The 14404-nt window shown below is 38.8% G+C and overlaps 1 protein-coding gene across 6 annotated transcripts in view; it reads left to right on the forward strand.

Moving 5' to 3' along the window:
* TERF1 (telomeric repeat binding factor 1) overlaps positions 1-14404 on the forward strand; it is a 36847-nt gene that overhangs the window by 6475 nt on the left and 15968 nt on the right. For 4 of the 6 annotated variants that reach the window (XR_003006024.1, XM_024765742.1, XM_024765744.1 and 1 more), the window contains 5 exons: positions 3106-3227; positions 4744-4830; positions 8635-8784; positions 9530-9642; positions 12781-12840. Coding sequence is in view for 5 of the 6 variants with exons in the window: in XM_024765742.1 (XP_024621510.1) it covers positions 3106-3227; positions 4744-4830; positions 8635-8784; positions 9530-9642; positions 12781-12840 (532 nt within the window). In the remaining variant the exon portion in view is untranslated. The remainder of the gene's footprint in view (positions 1-3105; positions 3228-4743; positions 4831-8634; positions 8785-9529; positions 9643-12780; positions 12841-14404) is intronic. The other 2 variants (XM_024765743.1, XM_024765747.1) reach the window with 1 other exon arrangement.

Below are 14404 nucleotides of genomic sequence, written 5' to 3' on the forward strand. Positions count from 1 at the left end.
TGGTAAATGGGAGTGTTTTCTTGATTTCACTTTCAGATTTTTCATCATTAGTGTATAGGAATGCGAGAGATTTCTGTGCATTAATTTTGTATCCTGCTACTTTACCAAATTCATTGATTAGCTCTAGTAGTTTTCTGGTAGCATCTTTAGGATTCTCTATGTATAGTATCATGTCATCTGCAAACAGTGACAGCTTTACTTCTTCTTTTCTGATTTGGATTCCTTTTATTTCCTTTTCTTCTCTGATTGCTGTGGCTAAAACTTCCAAAACTATGTTGAATAAGAGTGGTGAGAGTGGGCAACCTTGTCTTGTTCCTGATCTTAGTGGGAATGCTTTCAGTTTTTCACCATTGAGGACGATGTTGGCTGTGGGTTTGTCATATATGGCCTTTATTATGTTGAGGAAAGTTCCCTCTATGCCTGCTTTCTGCAGGGTTTTTATCATAAATGGTGTTGAATTTTGTCTAAATTTTTCTCTGCATCTTTTGAGATGATCATATGGTTTTTCTCCTTCGGTTTGTTAATATGGTGTATCACGTTGATTGATTTGCGTATATTGAAGAATCCTTGCATTCCTGGAATAAACCCCACTTGATCATGGTGTGTGATGATCCTTTTAATGTGCTGTTGGATTCTGTTTGCTAGTATCTTGTTGAGGATTTTTGCATCTATGTTCATCAGTGATATTGGCCTGTAGTTTTCTTTCTTTGTGCTGTCCTTGTCTGGTTTTGGTATCAGGGTGATGGTGGCCTCGTAGAATGAGTTTGGGGGTGTTCCTCCCCCTGCTATATTTTGGAAGTGTTTGAGAAGGATAGGTGTTAGCTTTTCTTTAAATGTTTGATAGAATTCGCCTGTGAAGCCATCTGGTCCTGGGCTTTTGTTTGTTGGAAGATATTTAATCACAGTTTCAATTTCAGTGCTTGTGATTGGTCTGTTCATATTTTCTATTTCTTCCTTATTCAGTCTTGGCACCTTGTGCATTTCTAAGAATTTGTCCATTTCTTCCAGGTTGTAAAGGACCTTTTGATGCAAATAATTCCATATTTATATTGGGTTTTACAATTTACAAAATGCTTTCCTGGCAGTCTCCAGTGGTGGGCCATAATCGCATGGAACTGTTCACTTATAAACAGACTGGGTGGCAGGAATTCCCACCCAATTAGGACCGCTCTGGGAGCCCACACGCATCCAGCTCTGGCTCATGTGGTGTGCTGTGTTGTGGGGGTGAGTTGGACCCGGACAGTCAGTGGATTAGGGCTAGAGACAAAGCAGACGTGCGGAAGACGGTAGGTAGGTAGGCTGGCTGGGCTGGTGGCAGAGGAAGAAAATGGGCCGATGTAGACCATAAGCTAACATGGTTCACAGAGCTGTCTGGTAAATTAAATGTGACAGAATGTTCTAGAAGTGCCTGGCTGGGCTTCACATATAGCAGTTGTTCATTATATTCTTATTTTCCCTTCCAACAACTTTTTCTCTCAAAACAAGGGTGCAAAAAAAATCCCCGTTTTGTGTGTGACCCCATGGTTTAATCTTGAAATTCACCAGGGTGCATCTTAGGTATAATAGGCTGTGGTCAGTGATCAAGAATCACTATATTTCAAGAGAGGCAGCATTTAAAACTTAATTTTAGTTTATGTATTGGATTTTCAACTACACGTGACCCTGAATTTCAAATGGAGATGTTTGTGTGTAATTTGCTAAGTAGTTACCAGCCACTGTGAGTCTTTGATAAGAATAAGCTGATAAATTCTATTTTAAGAAAGTTTAACAGTAGTACAAATATTATGTCATTAAATATTCACATAGTATTTATTTACAGCATTTTTTGTTTTGTTTTGTTTTGTTTGCGGTATGCGGGCCTCTCACTATTGTGGCCTCTCCCGTTGCGAGCACAGGCTCCGGACGCGCAGGCTCAGTGGCCATGGCTCATGGGCCCAGCCGCTCTGCGGCACGTGGGATCTTCCCGGACTGGGGCGCGAACCCGTGTACCCTGCATCGGCAGGCGGACTCTCAACCACTGCGCCACCAGGGAAGCCCATATTTATAGCATTTTATAGGTGAGGAAACTGAGGCTTAGAAAGGCAAAATAACTTTTTCAACACCACACAGGTAGTACATGATAGAGTCTGTAATAAACTCCAAAGTTTTAAAAACCACTATACAATATCGCAACAGATGGTATATGGTGATGAGAAAGAGGAAGGAGTAAAACGGTTACTCCTTACATTTTTTTTTTGTTTTTTTAAAATAAATTTATTTATTTATTTTGGCTGCGTTGGGTCTTCGTTGCTGTGTGCGGGCTTTCTCTAGTTGCGGCGAGCGGGGGCTACTCTTCGTTGTGGCGTGTGGGCTTCTCATTGCAGGGCTCGGGCTCTAGGCGCGTGGGCTTCAGTAGTGTGGCACGTAGGCTCAGTAGTTGTGGCGCGTGGACTCAGTAGTTGTGGCTTGCAGGCTCTAGAGCACAGGCTCAGTAGTTGTGCACAGGCTTAGTTGCTCCGCGGCATGTGGGATCTTCCCAGATCAGGGCTTGAACCCGTGTCCCCTGCGTTGGCAGGCTGATTCTTAACCACTGCTGCGCCACCAGGGAAGTCACTCCTTAGGTTTTTAAGCTTTGGTGATTGGAGTAATGTTGGTAGAGAGATAAGTTCTTGATTGATCCTGTTTCAAATATCTACAAAATATATAACAAGGATTTAAAGTAGTATATGCGAAAATCAGATTTTACAATAAACTAATTTCATGCTCTATCTCAATGAAGTGTGTTATACTGCAGTTAGACTTACAAACCATTTAAGAATTCTGTTATTGTGACACCTTATATAAAATATAATTTATTTCAGGTCTTAAAATCAGTATTTTAGTAGAGAAAATCTTCAGATGTTTTGTGAACTCATATATAGCCTTTTCTGTTTTTTATTTTTTTAAGTTGATTTTAATGAGGAAATTAACTTGAAAAATCTTCCCTAAACTGGTATATACGAGAGCAGTGCCTGGCACATAGTATACACTCAGTCAATGTTTAAAGAAATGAATTTATAAAAAAATTAACAAAGTAAACTTCTTCATGGCTTTCTAAGTTACTTATTTTTATTTTGGTTTTAAAAGATGCACAGTTTGAAAGTGATGAACAAATTACACCCTTGGAATCAGCCCTGATGATTTGGGCGTCAATTGAAAAGGAACATGACAAGCTTCATGAAGAAATACAGAATTTAATTAAAATTCAGGTATGAGTGTTACTTTGTGTTTATTATTATTATTTTGCTAGAAAATAAAAACAACATCTAAAGAAGCTAAGAGCCACCTAATAGAAGTTGGATGGTAAACCTGTAGTAAAATATAATATAATCATTCTCTTTAGAAGTTTGATCTATGATTTATTGTCTTGACATGAGGACTAAGAGTTGGGACTTAATGTTTTCTACCTAAGTGCATATTGCCCCCATGTTGGAAAATATGCCAAATCTATTGAAAGATTACTAAACAACTTTCAAAAGCCAGTGGTTTATGCTCTCCCATTTAAAGATTACCTTTTATTTTTATTTTTTTTAAATATTTTTTTTGCCCACACCACATGGCATGCGGGATCTTAGTTCCCTGACCAGGGATTGAACCCACTCCCCCTGCAGTGGACACGCAGAGTCTTAACCACTGGACCACTAGAGAAGTCCCTAAAGATTATCAAATAATAAGAAATGAATGGGTTTTTGCGATTAAGAGAATGTAAAATTTTAACTACGTAGAGAAAATTTTAGTAGGAGTAGCCTATTAAAGAGTGAGAAACCAAAGAAAGTCATTCAAAGATATAATAGCAGGGAAAATGTTTTGTTTACAGGCAAAGTATGTACTCAGGAATTTCATAGTTAAATAAACTTTTCCTAGTTTTTAAAAAAATTTTCATGGTTGGGTAGGAGAAAATCCAGGTGGTGTCCCACCTTTTCAGGAATTAATTATTGACGGTGTGGTGACTGTCAATTAGAATTAAGACCTGAAGAGAATCGGCAGAAAAATGACTGCTGCTTTTAAGAATTTCAGCCCAGGGCAAAGGGATTTGTCATGTTATCCCAATCTTTTGGAGTTCTAGGGGAAGCAGGCCTTTGCTAAATATACCAGTAAAGTTGAATGGGTTACATAAAATACATAGCAAACGTGTAATAATACATTGCTTACTGTTTGCCAGATACTGTTCTATGCACTTTTATATATAACTGTTTAATCCTCACAACTGCCCTGTGAAATAGGTACTATTATTTTCACCATTTTACATTGGTGTAAAGAAACGGAGGCACCAAGAGGTTAAATAGCTTTCCCAAGTTTACAAACCTACCCAGATGGTAATGGTGGTCCTATATCTTACCACATGTGGTATCAAAAAAGGCCAGTTTATAAAATGATTATTCAAAAGCATCTGGCTTCCTGAGTTTCTATTAGAGATTTTCCTGGGGTCCTAAGTAGCAACTTTTATATATCCTAATCATCACAAACACCATCCATCTACCCCTTCTCTCTCTTCCCTTTTGCTCAAAATGACTGTTTAGGTGGGTCCTCAATATATATAATGTAGCTCCTGACTTATTTATTAATTCTTGCCTTTAATATCATTTATCAAATCAAAATTATTAAGCTACATAAGAATATTTTAAATGAAGTAGTTTAGACTTACCTGAGTTATTTCAATATTAAACAACAATTAGATATTTTAAAAAGCAGTCTAAGGTTTGTATTTGTCATCCTGTCTTTTAGGCTATAGCTGTTTGCATGGAAAATGGAAATTTTAAGGAAGCAGAAGAAGTCTTTGAAAGAATATTTGGTGACCCAAATTCTTATACGGTAATTATTTAAATTAGAATCAGAAGTTTGGAGCCGTTTATATGAAATAAGGAAAATTGAAAGAACATTGGAGGAGAAAAGAAACGTTTTCTCTTTTAAACAGTATAGTCCAACAGAAATATAATGCCAGTCCCGTATGTGATTTTAAATTTTCTAGTAGCCTGGCTTCCCTGGTGGTGCAGTGGTTGAGAGTCCGCCTGCCGATGCAGGGGATGCGGGTTCGTGCCCCAGTCCGGGAAGATCCCACATGCCGCGGAGCGGCTGGGTCCGTGAGCCATGGCTGCTGAGCCTGCGCGTCCAGAGCCTGTGCTCCGCAACGGGAGAGGCCACAACAGTGAGAGGCCCGCGTACCGCAAAAAAAAAAAAAAAAAAAATTTCTAGTAGCCACATTAAAAAAGTAAAAAGAAACAAGTAAAACTAATTTTAGTAACACTTTATTTTAACCCAGTATATCCAAAAACGTTATTCTTTTTAACAATCAATGTAAAAAGTATTGGTGAGATATTTTGCACTCCCTTTTTTGTACCATCAGCCCTCTGTATCCTGGGTTCCATATCTGGGGATTCAACCAACTGCAGATTGAAAATATTAAGGGGGAAAAAATTCCAGAAAGTTTCAAAAAGCAAAACTTGAATTTGTCACACACTGGCAACTGTTTACATAGCATTTACATTGTATTAGGTATTATAGGTTATCTAGAGATGATTTAAAGTATATGTGAGGAAATGTGTAGGTTATATGCAAATACTACACCATTTTATATAAGGGACTTGAGCATCCTTGGATTTTGGTACCCGAGGGGAGTCCTGGAGCCAATCCCATGTGGATACCAAGGTACAACTGTATAAGTCTTTGAAATCTAGGGTGTATTTTATACTTAAGGCAAAATTCAGGCTTACGCCTTTCAAGGGCTGAGTAGCCTTGTGTGGCTAGTGGCTACCATATTGAGCAGTGCAGGTGTAGGGAAATGCATTATAGCTTGCTTATTTTTCTGGAGGTTTCTTATGTTATCACTAGTTTTTGTGTGTATGTGTAATGTTAAGGTCAATAGAAGTTAATTTTTCAGTATTAAAAACAAAGTTATGAGAGCAAATTAAGCTTATTCAAAGAAATGTAGTTTTATACAGTTTTTAGTGAACTCTTTATTGAACAATAGCATACCTTTAGTAGAGTCCATGTATCATAAGTGTATAAGTAGGTGTATTTTCACAAAAGGAACACACTTGTGTGGTGACCTCCTAGATCAAGAAACAGAACATCACCAGCACCCTCCAGGCACCATCCCAACCACCTTCTCAAGGGTAACCGCTATCCTGACTTGTAACATCCAAGATTAGTCTTTCTTATTTCTGAACTTTATATAACGGAATCATATAGCAAGTTTATATTTGTAAGAGAGATACATGGTGTTGCTTATAACAATCGTTTTGTTCATTCTCATTGCTTCACTGTAGGAATATACTACAATTTATCCATTTTACTGTGGATGGACATTTGAGTTATTTCCGTATTTTGTCCATTACATTCCTTTACATGTCTTTTGTAGAAAAAATATATGTGTTTCTATTGGGTATATACTTAGGAATAGAATTGGTGAGTTGTAGGATATGCACATACTCAGTTTTAGTAGATACTGCCAGAATTTTCCAAAGTAGTTATTATCAATTCCTGCAGTAGTGTGGGAGAGTTCCAGTTGCTTCACAGACCTTATATGTGGTTTTCGTTATAGTCATTCAGGCAAATATGTAGTGCTATCGCATTGGGTTTTAATTTCTGTTTCTTTGATGATTAATGAAGTTGAGTACCTTTTCACATGGTGGTTTGGGGGAGAGGGAATCACCTTAATTCACTGAAGGACTGAGCCTTTAGTAAGGCTTATTCTATCTCTAATTTGCCCCTGTTCCTACGGTGTAACCCTCCTGAGATTTCAGCTGCAAGCCTGGTATGTTTATTGGGTTCCCTGCCCTTACTTTTTTGCCTTAGTACTGTGAGACTACTGAAAATTCCACTCTACTTGTACATCACAGAAGAGGAAACTTTATGGCCAGTAAGCCTAAGAGAGAAAGTGTTAACCTCACTAATATTCGTAATCAGGTTAATACCAAGTAATATATTGAAATAGCATTTCCTATACTTCTGATTGGCAATGATTAAAAATGTCTTAGCATACCAACAGTTGGCTCAAAATGTGGAGAAATGATAAAAGTGCCATACCTTCCTCTCAGAAGGGTAAATTGGTACTTAAGCTTTGGAGAGCATTTTAACAAAATCAGTAAGCATGCATTCCAGCAATTCCACTTCTAGATAAATACCCTAGAGTAACTGTTTTTACTTTCACTGCATACTTTTAAAACCATGAAGCTTTATTAAAAAAATAAAAACTGAAAAAAGAAAACTAGGCTGTACTGTGACAATTGTTCTGGGATAGAGCTTGAGAAGTGGAATTTTTTTAAAGCTTTATAGCCTTATTGTGCAACCAGCATTGAAAGAACTGTTGTCTAAGAAAAACTTGTACTGTGCCCAAGAAGGCATGTAGGAAAATGTTTAATAGCATTGTGGTAATAGAAAATAGCCTACATGCTTTCAACAGGCTGGAGGGAAAGGTGAATAAATGGTATATATTTTTTAAATTTTACTTTTATTTATTTATTTATTTTTGACTGCTTTGGGTCTTCATTGCTGTGCGCAGGCTCTCTCCAGTTGCGGCGATGGGGGGGGGCACTCTTTGTCACGGTGCGCGGGCTTCTCGTTGAGGTGGCTTCTCCTGTTGCGGATCACGGGCTCTAGGCGTGTGGGCTTCAGTAGTTGTGGCACACGGGCTCAGCTGTTGTGGCTCGCGGGCTCTGGAGCGCAGGCTCAGTAGTTGTGGCGCACGGACTTAGTGGCTCCGCGGCATGTGGGATCTTCCCGGACCAGGGTTTGAACCCGTGTGCCCTGGACTTGCAGGCGGATTTTTAACCACTGTGCCACCAGGGAAGCCCCTAAATGGTTTTTTTTTGTTTTTGTTTTTGTTTTTTTTTGCGGTACGGGGACCTCTCACTGTTGTGGCCTCTCCCGTTGCGGAACACAGGCTCCGGTGAGTAGTTGTGGCTCACGGGCCGAGCCGCTCCGCGGCATGTGGGGTCTTCCCGGACCGGGGCACGAACCCGTGTGCCCTGCATCGGCAGGCGAACTCTCAACCACTGCACCACCAGGGAAGCCCGAAACTTTCTATATTTTGCTCAACTCTCTGACATCCATGTTGATTTGATATTTATAGAATTACTAGTTACTTTCACTGTTGTACAGTATTCCATTGATCAAAAATACCATTTAGGGCTTTTATCAAAAATACCATTTAGGGCTTTACACCATTGGTATAAAGTTAAAACCATGGTAAACAATGCTATATATATTGTTTATGGATGCATACATATGTAGTGCAAGTGTAAGGGAATGTGTGGATGTGCTGAAGTTCTAAATTCAGGATAATGGTTACCTTGAGAAGAGGAAGACCAGGGTGGGGGAGGGTGCCATCAGATTATGGTAGTAAATAAGGCTTCTATTATACAGATAATTATTTATTTCTTAAACTTGGTAATGGATATTTAGGCTCATAAGGTTTTTTAATCCTTTTGCATATGTGTAAAATATTAAATTTTTTTAAGTCAAAAAATATATTGGTGGGCATTTAAAACGGGAGCATTTTTAAAACCTCTTGAGTTTTTGTTTATAAAGTGATTTTTTTCAATTAAATAATATGACAAAATTTCTAGTATTTTATTTGTGCTTTATGTGCTAGTAAGTTTCTTCTGTTTTCTTTAGCCTTTAAAAAGGAAATTGCTTATGATAATCTCTCAGAAAGATACATTCCATTCCATTTTTCAACACTTCAGCTACAACCACATGATGGAGAAAATTAAGAGTTACGTGAATTATGTGCTAAATGAAAAATCGTCAACCTTTCTAATGAAGGTATGCATATTTCAGAGAGATTCTAAACAGACTTAAGAGTAATTGTTACAATAAAGGAGAATACTTGAAATAGAAATTCTTTAAAACTAATCAGAATTTTATTTAGTGATTTTTGTAGAAGAATGTGGTGAAATGTTATAATTAGTGGATCTAAAGGGTTTATTGGTTATCTTTGTAGTATTTTTACAACTTTTCAAAGTAAAAGTTGGGGAAATTTTTCAAAATAGAAAGTTGAGGGGAAAGTTATCAAAATGAATTAAGAAATAAGTGAAAATAAATAGTTTAATTAAATTTAAATGAAATTTTTAGCATATTTTTGGGAAAAGTCAAATTGGACTGAAGAAGGGTCATTAAAATTTTTCTTTTTACATTTTATCCTGTGTTAGCCTCAAAAAGTTTTAATATGTTATATGAGAGCATTAATTTGAGATAGTTTTATTTTAAAATACATAGAATCTTTAAAAAAATTTTTTTAAAGTAACCTTTTATCTTAACACTGACTAGAGAGCATTGTCTGTATCAAGTACCTTTGCAAGGAAAGCCCTTCTCCATAATTCTTATTAACCAAGCAGGTTGCTGATGGTGATATCATAGTTACTGAGGAAAATAACAATGCACTGCCCTTTATTGACCTGTGACAAGACACTTGGGTTATGACTGTCAAAGAACAAGAAGGCTTAATTAAATGTTACTTGTTTTAAATGTTTTAATGCATCCCTTCGTCTCCTGCAACCCCCTTTTTAAGGCAGCAGCAAAAGTAGTGGAAAGTAAAAGAGCAAGAACAGCAGCTTCTCAAGATAAACCTAATAGTAATGATATTGAATTGGAAACGGAAGCTAATTTGGATATAGGAGAAAGGTTTGTAAATTCATTAGTATATTTTTTGTCTTATGAATGTAATATCTATGTAAAAGTGATGCTAGCGAACCATTGTTAATAAAAATGATTATCGAGTAGTGGGTATATTGCGTTACTGATGGCTAACATTTGGATGTTTGGGAGTGCTGTAGAGTTAGGGCTTACGCATATTCTGTTACATATGCTAAGCAAAAGTAGAGAGAAAATAGCACTGTGTAGCTAGTGTGAGTGACATCATTTATCATTCTCAGGGAACGTGAGCTCTAGAGCAGTGTTGAGGTTGAAAGCCTGAGTCATCTGTGCCCCTTAGTTCTCAAATCCTACATGCCCTCATGTGACTGTGGTACTGAGGGTTATTCTAATATGTTAAAAGATTGTTCATCTTCTCTAAGGGTAGGCTAACTGCTTCATCTGGTGCGCAAGTGCAGAAACAGTGATTTGCTCCAGCGCGGGAGGGAAACAAGCCTGTGTCAGTCCTACAAGTTGAGAGACAAGAGTTCAGTTTCTAAAATTATTTCTTCTTTAGGGATTTTCAAGGGTAATTTTTATAGAATTGGCTTTTACCTTTTGCTTTAGAAACTAACCCTACTGAAGAAGATAAACTCTACCATTATAATGATCTTTTCTACTGAACCTGTGGTCCATTCCTCCTCTTCATCTACCCTTAAACCAAGGCCAAATAGTCAAATCCTTCTGGTCTCTGGATGGATGTATTTGGCAGTGGATGTAATATTACTCTTTTCTTGGGATCATGACGTAAGCGCTGTAAGTCCCCATCTTAACTACTTATTGAGAGGTGGGGATTGGAGTCTGAGTTGGATGGACATGGCATTGGTCACACTTCAGGACTGAGCTCAGTCTTACAGTTCTTTTTGTCCCTGCCTATCAGAGCATGATCTGTTCCTCACTGCTTCATCTCCCCAAGGGCTCTATTGCAGTCTTATTGCTCATTGGGTTTTTCCTAAGACCCATTTTGAGAAGTAGGGATTTCATTTTTATTGGCTCAGTTATTTCATTTCGTTTAGGAAATCAAAGTTTAGTAGTACCAAGACCCAATGCATTCTATGGCCCAGGCTTCCTGCCTACTGTAATACTGCCTTAAAGTAAAGTAAGATTAGAACTTACCGTGATTCTTGCATATAATGAACGTGTTTCCTATGTATTCTCCTAATGTAGTACTACCCACTTATTTCAAATGCCCTCCTAGACACAAACACAGTTCAGTGTGTAAAACAGAGCTCTGGATGTTCTCATCTGTCTCTCTACCCTAACTCTCCTCCTTTACCTCACACATCCAGTTGGTTATCTCCCCAAGTGTTACGAATTCCATATCAGAAATGCCTCTCTAATCCATTCTAGCCATTTATATCCTAGGTTATTACTTAGCTTTGTGCCACACAAATCCATTCTTGATGTGACTTCCAGGGTTACCTTCCCATAAAAATAAATCTGTTTAACTCACTTCCCAGCTTAATAACCTCTGTTGGCTTTCTGTTTCCTACTTGATGAATTAGATTTTGGTTTTTTTTTTTTTTTTTTTTTTTTTTTCTTCTTTGTAAATTATATTTTGGTTTTTTTTTTTTTTTTTTTTTTGAGATACGCAGGCCTCTCACTGTTGCAGCCTCTCCCGTTGCGGAGCATAGGCTCCGGACGCGCAGGCTCAGCGGCCATGGCTCACGAGCCCAGCCGCTCCACGGCATGTGGGATCTTCCCAGACCAGGGCACAAACCCGTGTTCCCTGCATTGACAGGCGGACTCTCAACCACTGCACCACCAGGGAAGCCTGATGAATTAGATTTTATTGCATGGCTTTCAAAGCCGTATATAGCCCCTTTCTGGGTGGTTTTTTTTTTTCCCCTCATATATACCTTGTCCCTAAGCATTAGCCCCTCCCTGCCCACATCCATGGCACTTTCTAGCTATACAACTTGATCTTCAAATATTACAAGTTCTTTCATGCCTTGACTCTTGCTTCAGTTTTGGATTTCCTTCTTTCTCTTCAAGGTAAGCTCTTATTTGCCATTCAAGTTCTAGCTCAAAGTTCACCTTTATAAGAAGTCTTATTGAGCTCTGAGCAGAGTTGTCACTTGTGTGCTCCCACAGCACCAAGTCATACCTCTATAGGAGGACTTATCTTCGAGAATAACATATCTGTTTACCTATCTATCTCACTAGATGGAGTTTTTTGGAGGTTCTTAAATAGCTTTGAATCCTTGGTGCCTGGTTCATTACCAGGCATGCATTACATCTTGTGGTGCACTAGACACAGGGAGAAAAACCAAAAACTAGAGACATGGTAAAGGTAAGAATCAAGCAAATATCAAAACCATCCTGGGAGTCAAGTTCACCAGTTTCAAGACAAGAATGAATAAGACGTAAGTAAAGCAAGGATAGAAACAGAAGTGTGATTTCAAGGTCCGACAAATGCCGGGAAAGATGAAACCCTCATGCTGTCAATACTAGATGAAATATTTTGTTCTGGTAAAGCTTATAAACTATTTGAGGCAATAAGAATTACAGACTTGAAACAGAAACAGTAACAGACATTACATAATTTGTTGTTAAAGTTTAAAGATAGACTTAAATGCTGAAGGAGTTTGAGGGACAGCTTCAAGAAAGTGTGAACATGGAGCCGGACCTTGAAGGATGGTTAAGGTTTTCACAGGTGGATGGAAGAAGAAATGTCATTTCAGGAGAGAGGAAGAGTTCCAGTGAAGGCATCGAGCTGTAGATGGTCATGCTGTGTTTGTTGGAGCTAATTTTAACTATAGCAGAGGGGAAGAATTTTATTAAAAAGGCTGGTTGGAGACTGCTGGGGAGGATAAGAAATTAAACTTGAATTCATAGAAATAAAGATCCATGAGAGAGTTTTTGAAAGAGTGACATTGTGAATGCTCAGTTACAGCTCAATTCTGCTGAACTTATGTTTGGGGAAGACATTGATTTAATGTCTCTGGTAAGCACATCTGGGCAAAAATTATCCATGTTGTAATAGACTGTAAAGGTCTTAATTTTACCAGAGTTTCTTTCCAGAGATACGTTTTATAAGTTGAAAAATGGCTTGATTATGTGGAAAGTACAATCCTGATGAAAAGTTTCTCTTGTTTACATTCTTACAAATGTTTTCTTCTTTTAAAGTGTTAGTGACAAACAGTCTGCGGTAACTGAATCCTCAGGGGATACAGTATCCTTATTGAGGTGAAGTAAATTGACATTTTTCTTCTCTGTGTTTAAAATCTTTGAAACAATTCATGCAAACCTAGGTAGGTTATAATAACTGCCACGCAAATGGTATGGTTTGAAGAATTATCGCAGGGTCCTACTTACCTCCACAGATATTTAAGACCCTGATGGGTCTTGAAAAGCCAAACTATGGAGACCTGCGTCTTGGGAGCCTGGGTTGTTTCACATTATTTCTACAAGGAGTGCACGTGGAGGGAGTACCTGAACTTAAAGCAAATAATTAGTAAACTCTTATTCTGTCAGAAACAAGGGTGTGATGCTGGGGCAGGAAGGGGATGGAGCTTACATTTCTGATGAATGCCCCAAATTGCGATTTTATGAAATTACTTAAAAAGCTGTTTAATCTATTAGAAATGCTATAACAGACAATGTAACATGTTCAGAGAGCAGAACGTCTGCATGAATGATTTCATAGTGTAGAGCAGTTGGGATGCTAAATGGAACCGTGGGGCGGGGGTGGCTGACTTGGTGTGGAGGAGGTCACTGGAGATGAGGAGTTGAGGGGCCAGTTTGTTATCTGGGTTATCCATGGAAACACGGAAATAATTCATGGTGATGGTGGCACTCGGGGATAAAGAAAGATCTGCGAATCATGGGAGGTGCTTGGAAGGATAGTGAAAGATTATGGAGCATGGTAGATAGCGATACACCTCAGTGGCATGAATCCTCAAAGGCTAAGATTTCTGTGGAAGCAGGATCCTGAAGGTGGCATCCACTAGGAAATGGAAAGTATAAAGACCCACCTCTCGGACCCTGTGGTTTGCGGAAGATGAAGCTAATCTCTACTTAAGGAGGCCACAAAGGAGAGAAATATTGTTCCCAGGGGAGAGCTAGACTTTAGACAGACGACGAAGTTGAGACTGGCATTCCAGAGAGCACAGTTGAAAGTTTGGGGATGGCGGGAAAGCATTAGTAGGTTGCATAGAGCACTTACAGGAGTCAAAGTATAGATTTTAGGTGGTGATAAAATAGCTGCCTAGGCTTAGCTGAACTTTTTTTTTCCCCAGTTTAGTCTGTTCCTTTGTAAGTTTGAATAATACAAACATTGCAGTTGTCAAAAAATTCTGTCACATCCTGTATTTCCAAACAGTCTTACCTTTCCAGAAAGCCCTTTCTGGAATCTATGAAGATAAGTGATAACTACCATCATGTATAAAGGAATTTTGGAATTTCTCTAATTGGAATGCCAAAAGAATCTTGATTTCTGAGTAGATGAGATGGAGAAAATAAATGGGAGAGAGGGAAGTCTGAAGAAGAAAAATCTTAAGAGGCTAAAGATTAAGATGGGGCATTAGGGCTTCCCTGGTGGCGCAGTGGTTGGGAGTCCGTCTGCCGAGGCAGGGAACGCGGGTTCGTGCCCCGGTCCGGGAGGATCCCATGTGCAGCGGAGTGGCTGGGCCTGTGGGCCGTGGCCGCTGGGCCTGCGTGTCCGGAGCCTGTGCTCCGCGACGGTAGAGGCCACGGCAGTGAGAGGCCCGCGTACCGCAAAAAAAAAAAAAAAAAAAAGGGGGCATTAGGG

This window comes from Neophocaena asiaeorientalis, unplaced genomic scaffold (genome assembly GCF_003031525.2).
Source record: "Neophocaena asiaeorientalis asiaeorientalis breed wild unplaced genomic scaffold, Neophocaena_asiaeorientalis_V1.1 scaffold417, whole genome shotgun sequence".
In the NCBI taxonomy this organism is placed as follows: Eukaryota; Metazoa; Chordata; class Mammalia; order Artiodactyla; family Phocoenidae; genus Neophocaena; species Neophocaena asiaeorientalis.